The sequence below is a fragment of the Sander lucioperca genome, chromosome 6 (genome assembly GCF_008315115.2).
Source record: "Sander lucioperca isolate FBNREF2018 chromosome 6, SLUC_FBN_1.2, whole genome shotgun sequence".
NCBI lineage: Eukaryota > Metazoa > Chordata > Actinopteri > Perciformes > Percidae > Sander > Sander lucioperca.
This window is the reverse complement of record NC_050178.1, coordinates 43542227-43552972: the sequence shown is the minus strand read 5'-3', so window position 1 is coordinate 43552972 and position 10746 is coordinate 43542227. Positions and strand designations below refer to the sequence as shown.

General features: G+C 40.2%; 1 protein-coding gene across 1 annotated transcript in view; it reads left to right on the top strand.

The window, feature by feature from the left end:
• Positions 1 to 858: 858 nt before the first annotated feature.
• nuf2 (UF2 component of NDC80 kinetochore complex) overlaps positions 859 to 10746 on the top strand; it is an 18223-nt gene continuing 8335 nt past the window's right edge. The window contains exons 1-8 of the mRNA XM_031280146.2: positions 859 to 1116; positions 4041 to 4115; positions 5530 to 5606; positions 7207 to 7268; positions 7390 to 7487; positions 8904 to 8977; positions 9458 to 9551; positions 9653 to 9715. Coding sequence (XP_031136006.1) covers positions 994 to 1116; positions 4041 to 4115; positions 5530 to 5606; positions 7207 to 7268; positions 7390 to 7487; positions 8904 to 8977; positions 9458 to 9551; positions 9653 to 9715 — 666 coding nt within the window. The 5' untranslated portion in view covers positions 859 to 993. The remainder of the gene's footprint in view (positions 1117 to 4040; positions 4116 to 5529; positions 5607 to 7206; positions 7269 to 7389; positions 7488 to 8903; positions 8978 to 9457; positions 9552 to 9652; positions 9716 to 10746) is intronic.

Below are 10746 nucleotides of genomic sequence, written 5' to 3'. Positions count from 1 at the left end.
GTGACCCATTTTGTCTGCGAAAGGTGCTATATAAATAAAGTTTACTTACTTACTTTACTTCCTTTGACTGAAAGTACTGCTGATGGCAGTGTTACTGGCATTACAGTGGATAGACAGACAGATAACAATGAATATATGTATTTATTATTATAACAGACGATAGATGCAAAATATTGAACATATGAAAAAACTATGAAATTCCCTTTATGGAGAACCAGAATCCAATGAAATTATAATGAGGTGTAAACAATAAATAAATAAAAACAGGGTTGCAGGTGCATTGTATTGGCGACAGCGACACAGGATATTTAACCTGTTCCTTTGAACCGGTAGTTGTTTTCCCTCTGTAACTAACTTTTTAGGGGGGCTTGAGTCCCCCTAAAAAACAGGAAAAGGAAGGAAGGAATCTTTATGATATATACAGTACAAAGATGTGTTGGTGATGGGAGGAAGGTGGGCTTTACGTAGCGAAGAAAATATCATTACTCGTCTCAGAATTGGCCATACAGGTTTTAACTATTCATTACATAAAATAGGCAAACATTCTACTGGAAAATGCGCATAGTGTCACCAGCCAGAAACTGTTGAACACGTACTAATTCATTACAGGACTACAACACCCAGAGAGACCTTTTCACGCTCAGGGCTTTTGGGGAAATCAGGCGGCAAGATATATCACTAAGTTTCTAAGAGAAATTGATTTAGTAAAGAGGATTTAGGTTTTATTTATTTATTTATTTATTTGTATTTTATTTTTTTCCTGCATTTAGCTCTCGTTCACACTCCAGTCCAGTTGGTGGCGGTAATGCACCTCTAAGTTGGTTTGCCAACCGCCAATAAACCATAAGGAGGAAGAAGTATGAACTGACCAATCAGACGCGCCGTCTAGAAATCAACAAGGAAGTCGTTTTAAGGCGCCAATTTTGTCTTGTCGCTGAAATCGAAATAGTTCGTCTGTGTTTTCTGTTTACAACTGGCACTTAAATTGCGACAATGACCGAAAACACGTTCCCTGTCTATACTGCAGATGCGATAGTAAATTTTTACCGAACAGAAGTTCTGACTGGTCAAGAGGCAAAGCACTTCACGAAGAGCGAGCTGACTCCTGTTCCCAAGGTAACGTTAACGTTAACGCCCGTTGGTTCGGTCACTGCTGCTAATGTCTGCAGACAAACACGGACATGTCCGACAATAACGACATAAAGAGTGCGTTTCAACGGCTCGTCAGAAAGTAGCAAAAGTATATATTGGACTTAATAGTTAAATTAAAATTGTAATGGTGCGAGAGACCGAACTGAGGAGTAAATTCCAGACATGTTGTAACTTATCTGTCTAACGTTAGTTTAGCGCATCACATGTAGCCATATAGATAGATAGAGAGAGATAGATAGAGAGAGAGAGATAGATAGATAGAGAGAGAGAGAGATAGATAGATAGATAGATAGAGATACGATACTTTATTTATGCCGAAGGAAATTAAGGTGTCCAATAGCTTATACACAACATACATACAGTCATGTGAAAAAATTAGGACACCCATGCTAAAGTTGACTAAAAAGAGGAATAAAAAAATCATCTTTTGGAAATTGATCTTAATGCCTTAATTAAAAAAATGAGGAAAAATCCAACCTTTAAGGACACCAATTTTCTTTGTGAATGAATAATGTATCGTGAATAAATAAATGTTTTTCCTTAAAATACAGGGGGCATAAGTCAGTACACCCCTATGTTAAATTCCCATAGAGGCAGGCAGACTTTTATTTTGAAAGGCCAGTTATTTCATGGATCCAGGATACTATGCATCCTGATAAAGTTCCCTTGGCCTTTGGAATTAAAATAGACCCACATCATCACATACCCTTCACCATACCCCCACATCATCACATACCCTTCACCATACCCCCACATCATCACATACCCTTCACCATAGCTAGAGATTGGCATGGGGTACTTTCCATAAGATCATCTCTCAATGCAAATCAAACCAGCTATCAGGCTAACTGAAATAAAACCATGACAGTTGGGGCCGCCATCTGGTTGGTCTGTAACGGCCTTTATTGTCACTAACCCTCTATACTTCTTATCTGTCATTGTAGACATGTAATCTGGAAAACCTGTATTTATCTAACTATACACTGTTGTACATAATTAATCTCTTTCGTCTACATAACTGCCAGGGCTGCACCGATCCAATATTAAGATCGGATATCGGCCCAGATATTGACAAAATAGCTGGATCGGGGATCGGAAAAATTACCAGATCCACGGTAGGGCTGGGCGATATGGAGAAAATCAAATATCACGATATTTTTTACCAAATGCCTCGATATCGATACCACAACGATATTGTAGTGTTGACTATTGGTGCTTTCACAAAATATTTACACAATGAGATTTTAGATGAATAATCATCAGTAATGTGGATATAATGACTAAGTGGGTAAAGGTAAATAATAGAGTTACAACAGTCTGGTAAGTTCAGAAAATGACATCACTTTGCTATAACGCAGCCTTTAAAACCAGGAAAAGACACCACTTATGTCATATTACGATATCCAAAATCTAAGACAATATCTAGTCTCATATCACGATATCGATATAATCTTATCCATATATTGCCCAGCTCTAGTCCACGGCCGATCCAGTTTTGTTCGTTTTTTTCCCCTCTGTCGAATGTGTGTTGCAAGCTGGAAGAGTTGAGTGTACAAATAAATAAGAATTCAATACATTACATCTATGTTATTTAGGGCTGCAACTAACGATTTTTTTAATAATCGATTAATCTGTCGATTATTTTTTCGATGAATCGGATAAAAAAAACAAAAAAGCATTAATTTACATCAACTCAATACATACTTACATACATACTTGTTGTTTTAGTTAATAGTTGTGTAAAGGTAAGTAACCCAAAGAGCACACACACACACACACACACACACACACACACACACACACACACACACACACACACACACACATGTTCACTTGAAGCTTATTCATTAAATTATTACCATCATTGTAGTAAGTGCAAGTTAAGTTCATTTGTACACCACATTTAAACACAGCTTAAGATGACCAAGTGCTATAAAAGAACTTTAAAATGAAATTAAAAAATACAACACACAAATATATTTGTCAACAATAACTGATATGGGACAAAGCACAGAATATATACATGACAATAGATTGAAAAATTAATGGGCCAAAAAAGGCGAGTGAATAAAAACGTGTCTTTAGTCCTGCTTTACTACTGTTATTAACGAGCTAACGCTAGCTTGTCATGCTAGTCAGCTGGACAACGAGTAAACACCACACCAGCACCACCGGAGGGACGTTACGTTCCTCACTTCAAAACGGAACAGAAGTAGGATTGTGTAGTGACTTTACCCTGCTGTTGAACTCCCACCTCCTCATCAAGGACTCCACCATGTTTACGTTTTAGGTGCTGAATCATCACCGTGGTGCGCCCGTGCCATGCTGTGTCGCTTTTGCTTATCTTGCAATTAACACGTTTTCGATTTATGTAGTGTGAAATGCTCCCACACGTTGGATGACTTAGGTCGTACTGATTTCTCTGCCTCCGCCGTGTGTTTCGTGTTACGGGTCTCCGGTCTCTCTCCGTATTTCCTTTACCCCCGCTCTGCTCTTTTTTTTTTTTTTTTTTTTCCTTTTCTTTCGTGTCGCCGCGACACAACGAATCAATAATGAAATTCGTTGCCAACTTTTTTAATAATCGAATTTTATCGATTTTATCGATTCGTTGTTGCAGCCCTAATGTTATTTTGTCTTAGTTAGGAAAGTAATGTTTAGTTATGAATGGGAATCGACAGATACACAAAGCGCCAGGCATCGGTATCGGTATCAGGACTGAAAAAGTAGGATCGTGCATCCCTAATAACTGCACAGAATACTGTACCCAACCTATACCTGGTATTTAATGCTTCTTTTGCACTTCTGGTTGGATGTCAACTGCATTTCATTGGCTCTGTACCTGTACTCTGCTAAATGACAATCAAGTTGAATCTAATTCTCTCTTACAGCCAGAGGCAGTTCAAACGTTGTACATGAGAGTGTTGCATCTCCTGTATCGCTTCAGACCTGAGTGTCACTCCATGGTAAGTACTGCATTTGACAGGTAACGTTAGCCGCTTTCCGACCGGAGGGATTTCTGCAGTTCCTACAACATAACGTTCCTAGAACCCTTTTTTTCCCGTGTTCCTACTGGACCAATTTGGGGATTATTAAGTTCCTCTGACCTCAGTTCCTGTACCTCTTTCAGCTCCTACTTCAGGGCAGGGGCTTTTCCCTTTTCCACATAGGAACCCTTAGTGACCTCGCAACGTCTGAAACACAAACAGTATATATTCTTCACAGTCTGTTGCAGTTCGCCTTCGTATGCTAACTCATAAGACAAAAATAATCATCACGCATTCAACCAGCTAATTGTTAATGCTAATTAATCTAACCCATTGTTTGGTTTGCCTGTTGCGCTCTGCTCTTCTATCTTCTTCCATCATATTAATTAGGATCATATTACGCTGGAGCCTTCGTCTTCTGGGTTTCTCTGTTAAGTACTCCAGCCTAGTCTTTAAACGCCGCCGTTCGAACTCCGTTATGAGGATCCTATAAAGACCGTTGCCGTGCATGCATCACTCCCTTACCCCCTCCTACCCATGCTCCTACCAGTTCCTATGGCCACTTGGCCAGTGTGAATGCAAATGGGAAAACCCGTTTTGGGGGAGAGTTGTTAGTAGAACTGTTTAGAAGTGGACTGTTCCTATAACTACGTTCCTGTTACTACTTGGTCGGGAAGAGGCTAACATTGAGCCGGTTTACGAAGGAACTCTTGATTTCACTTTAGGTTCCAAGTTAAACTGTGTATTCCTTTTTGTTTGGCATTATAATAATGTCCCGTTCCATACCTTATGTTTATGTAGGGAATGATGTGAAGGAATGAATGAAGACATTTATTTCAGACATTAAAAAAAAAACACTGAAAAATGTACAAATTACTTCACAAATAAGCAAAAAATAAATACAAAGAAACATGTTAACCAGCACATACATGCCTGAAAAGGAGTAGAACGAAGTATACACTTATTTAATCCTACCCCTTCACCACAGCTCAGTAAACATGTTTATTAATTTAACTTCCCTTCCTGACCCTTACTACTGTCGTACGCTCCCATCTAACTATGTACAATTTGCTATATTATATGTACAATCCATATACATATATACATACATACACACACATACATACACTACACACAAATATATTTACATACACATATATGCACTATATACTGAACATACGTACCTATACATACACATTACATACATGTGTATACTACACATACACGCACGGCCACCCACATGGTATATACACTGACACATAATAACATACTGTATAATAATAATAAACCTAATATATTATACCACATTTCTACATCTTGTAATAAAAGTAAGTTATTACCACACATTTATATTTCATTTATATTTATATTAACGCACACATTTTCCCCTCAGGTTCCACTTCTGGAGAACATTCAGAACCCAGTATATCATGAGGGGGCAACTGCTATCACGAGCGTCTACATGCGCATGTGAGTTCTCTCTCTCTCTGTCTGTCTCTCTCTCTCTGTTTCTGTCTCTCTGTCTCTCTCTCTGTCTCTCTCTCTCTCTCTCTCTCTCTCTGTTTCTGTCTCTCTGTGTCTCTCTCTGTCTCTCTCTCTCTGTTTCTGTCTCTCTGTCTCTCTCTGTCTCTCTCTGTCTCTCTCTCTCTGTTTCTGTCTCTCTCTCTCTCTCTCTGTCTCTCTCTGTCTCTGTTTCTGTCTCTGTCTCTGTCTCTCTCTCTGTCTCTCTATCTCTGTCTCTCTCTCTCTCTCTCTCTCTCTCTCTCTCTCTCTCTCTCTTGGATGTAACGCAGTATGAACCGACTGCCACAGAATGAAAGATAGGATGATCGCCGATAACCCGTTTATGCATATCGTTTATTTAGATATGTGTTAGCAAACCAAATAGACTCAAATAAGGATGTAATGATGCATTGTTAATCAGTTAAAAATCAACATAAATGTGGCCGGTTAGCTCAGTTGGTAGAGCGGTCTGCCGGTGATTTGATTTCTCCCTGCAGCTCAGGCTGGAAACCTGTACATTAGTCTGTCCTGCTTCCAGGAACCAATCACAAACTGGCTTATCCACCTGGCGCGCTATTGGCGGGTTTACCACGATGACGATAGAGAAGCGACCAAGCAGCTTCTTGTTTACATTCAACATGACGGCCACCGAAGAGCAGCAACCAGTTGATGCCGCTGTCGCTGCTACATCACCCGGATCGTTGGTCTGATTGGTTGAAGGACTATCCAATTGCGTATAGAGTTATTTGAACTATGCCCGTTGATCCCGCCTCTTGTGCAGTAGAAAATACAGAGCAGACTCCCCAGACTAATGTTCAATCTTAAAAGACTGAGCTTGGTCTGCTGATAGCTTGACTAGCAGAAATGCCCCAAAAAAATGATATAAATGTGTAAAGATTGAACGGGTTGAGATAAAAAAGTAAAATAAAATAAAAATAATAATAAAAATGAATCGGGATGCAATTTTTACACGGCGGAGGGATTAATCTACTTTTGATTTCGCTTGTTTGACTTCACACGTCACTACGTCATCTTAGTTTGTTTATTTCAAGAGATTTTGTTTTTCTATTTATTTAGTTATTTGTGTGATTAATTTTTTTATTCATTTTTTGTTATTTAAGATGTAGGAAAGCTTTTTTGTTGGGCAGGTGCGTAGGATATGATCAAAAGTAGCAGATCAAAAGCTTAGAGAAAGTCCTGCACACTGACCATTACGCAAGCAATAATTTATTTAGAAAAATGTGTGTCGGTCTTAGACCTTCATCAGGTAAATTTTTTGTTATTTAAGATAAAATACAATTTCACTTGCACTTTTGATAAGAGGACACATCCGTTGTTTGGCACAGTTTATAGAAAGAAGGAATTATTTTCATGTGTCTGCAGCTCATTCTGTTAAAAAAAAATTGTGAATGGAATTGTAAGTTGAGTATATGGTTACATCCCTAGACTCAAATGAAAAGAGCACACAGCTGTTCTTGTTATTCTTAGTTCAGTACCTGAAAGGCTACAGCGTGTATTGTGCATATATATATTTTTAACATACGTAACTGTGTGTGATCTATTTTAGGCAGCAGTTTCTGCCAATGTGCTTGGTGTACGATTTTTCACTGAATGACCTTCTAGCTCCAAGTAAGTATGTGTTTTTGACTTCTATCTGTCCAGAGTTTTTCTGAAATCATATCTCATATTTGCACATCTGATAACTAGATGCCACATAACCCAGGATAATGGTCTTGTCTTTCCTTTCCAGAAAAACAGAAGACTCTGACTATTCTAAGTGCCATTATGAACTTTCTCCACTTCAGGAAGCAGAGGATGAACATTATCTTGGAGAAGCAGGCCAAATATGTATGTTACATTGGCCCACACAGGTGTAGTGATGATGGATGGGGTTAGCGGTAGGCTAACACCAGGCCCCCAGGAAGTACGCCGGGCTTTAAAGCAAATTGAACGTAGTGGCTAGATGGTGGAATAGCAACTCCCGGGCCGTCACGTGATGCCCTCTGGCCTAAAAAGACTTTGAGCCCTATTTTAACGATCTAAGCGCACAGCGTGAAGCGCCTGGCGCAGGTGTGTTTAGGGCGTGTCCAAATCCACTTTTGTTAGTTTGAGGGCGGAAAAAGGGTCCGTGCGCCGGGCGCATGGTTCTAAAGGGTTGTACTTAGTGTCTTCATTAATCAGAGGTGTGTTTTGGGCGTAACATGCAATAAACCAATCAGAGATCATCTCCCATTCCCTTTAAAAGCCAGGCGCGTTTGGACCTTGGAGCATTGCTATTATGATGGAGGATTTGCACCGTAATATTTTTATTAGTAATATTCTGCGTGTGTGTGCTGCTGTGTGTCCCTGTGTGTGTAACAATCATAGTGTGCGTGCTGTGTACGAGCCTAGGAGCATTTTACTAATGCTCTGTTAAAATAACAATGAAATGCTGCGTTATTGACTTTAGACCAGGTTTTTGTTGGTCAATGGTGCCATCACTTCCCACTGCCTCAAGATAGCAACACGCCCAGAATGCACCTGAACACACCTCCCTGTAAGACTAGCACGCCCAGAATGCACCTGAACACACCTCCCTGTAAGACCAGCACGCCCAGAATGCACCTGAACACACCTCCCTGTAAGACCAGCACGCCCATGGGCCACAGATGGGCGCAGGTGCATTTGCTATTTAAACGACGTGGGTGCTGGACGGGAAATTAACAACTGCGTCGGTCTTAAACTAGCAAAGACACTTGGGTCGGGCTTTGTGCTGAGCCAGGTGCAAGATAGGGCCCTTTTTCCTGTAGACTTACATGGCGAAAGAGATGTCTGTAAATCAATGGAGACATTTTTTTTTAGCGTCACAACCCCCTTGAAATGACTCGTTTCATCATCAGAATTTGATCCATTCGGTCCGATAACATTTGGAAAGTCTGGAAGAGCAGCACGATTAAATCATTCAATCCTCATTCCAGGTAGCGGAGCGCTGAACTGGAATTAGCCCTGCTCGGCCGGCGGAGGGCCTCTAGTGCGCCTGCTCTATGGGACGCACAACGCGGAAGCAGCGCCGGCCATGACAAATGAAAAATATGCACTCGACAATTTTGTAACTCCTACATGATTAGTCAGTGGCAAAATAATAATAATCGCAAAATAGAATACTGCAGGCTGTACTGGACATTTTCCCTAAAAATAGAAAGATCTGAAATATAACATAGGGTTACTTCAATTATCGTGTGTGTGTGTGTGTGTGTGTGTGTGTGTGTGTGTCTCTGTTGACAGAGGGCAGACATGGACAGGCTGCAGGTTTACGTTAAAGGCTGTTCAGAAGCAATGAGGAAGATTAAGATGCTGACGTAAGTCTTAGATCAGATATGTGTGATTTGGTTGTTGTTTTTGGTTGGTGTATTGCAGCTTCCAGCTTGTTTAACGTGAAGTTTAGCTGATTTTTTTGCTGTTTTATATCTTTTAAAATGTAATATTTCTGGGTTTTGGACTTTTAAGTTGAGCCAAACAAGAAGCTTTGAAGACGCCACCGTTGTCTCTGGGAACGTCTAATGGACATTTTACAGACTAAGATTAATTGCTTAATTGAATGGACTGATTAATTGACAATTATATTTCTTAAGTTGCGGCCCTAAACGCAAAATAATAGAATGATGTTCTATTGTGTGATTATTGGATTAAATGAATGTTAATATCAAGATCATAAACCAAACATTTCAATAATGATGATGTTTTCATGATCACAAGATATCAGAACATAATAAAGATGGGTGTCCTCTCAAGTGAAGTTGCACTTTGCCCACTTATGGATTCTTCTTGTCCCGGTTCAGGACTATCCCGCCAGAGCAGCAGGCTGAGGCTGACGAGCTGGCTGCTGCTCTCTCTGAGCTGCAGGCCGCCACCACGCATGAATCCCACGAAGTGGTAAGTGTTGATGAAACACAGTCAACATGATAACAAAAAAAACGGTTGTGTGTGTGCTGTCAAGTGAAATGATGTAGTGATGAAGTGAAATGTCCTTTCAGAATGCGATCAAGGAAAGCATCGCAGAGTGGAAAACCAGAATTGCAGAGAAGACTCAGAAACTGGTATGTGACGATACAAACCTGATACGCCTTTGTGAACAATATTATGTCTTACTTTGGTCTCAAACCACCTACGAAAGATCAAATAATATTAACAGTAAAGCGGGACTTATGCTTCTTTGGGGCCTCTACGCAGAGCTTTCACCGTAGCCTCAAAGGCGGCCTGAAGTTCATACTTGTGCGATTTGTCATGTTTATGGAGAAAGAGAACCCGGAAATGAGTAGAGAGAAATGCAACGCATTTAGACAGTACGGTCCCTTTCACACTGCCTGGGTGACACGCACGTCGGGGTGCAGCTCGAGAACACGTGCATGCTAGAAATAGGACCGACGCCTATTTTTCACGTGACACGCAAGCGTGTTGGAAGCGTTTCCAGGCAACATAGAATAGGAAAAGATGTTTATATGTCATTTAGACAGTAATACATATTAATAAATGACAAGTTGATGTTTGAGAGCCTCTAGGTTTTGATATAAATGCAGATATAAATGTCATTTAAAAAAATAATAATAAATAATTATTGATTTTTAAATATTGCACCTGTCAATACAGAAGGAAATATTGTGTAGCCTATTTTGCCGTCAATACTGCCGACGTCTTTGCTGTAATCAGATCAGAATATATTTATGTTTATGTTTATGGGAAACATCCATGTGTCCAGACAAGGCTAGCAGCAGCAGCGCCGCGTCAGACACCTTTCTGGTGTTTAAAGACATAGAAAACGCCACACAACAGAAACGCCATGCTCACGCCACGCAGCCAGTGTGAAAGAGGCTTTGTGGGGCCAAAATGCTGGACCCCACAAGGTTAAAGGTCTGTTTGAGGGTTAAGACTTGGTTTTAGGATTAGGGTTAGAATTAGGTTATGGTTAGGGTGAGGGTAAGGGTTAAGGTTAGGCATTTAGTGGTGATGGTTAAGGTTAGGGTAAGGGGCTAGGGAATGCATTATGTCAATGACAGGTCCCCACAAAGATACTGAAATGCACTATGTGTGTGTGTGTGTGTGTGTGTGTGTCTGTGTGTGTGTGTGTCTC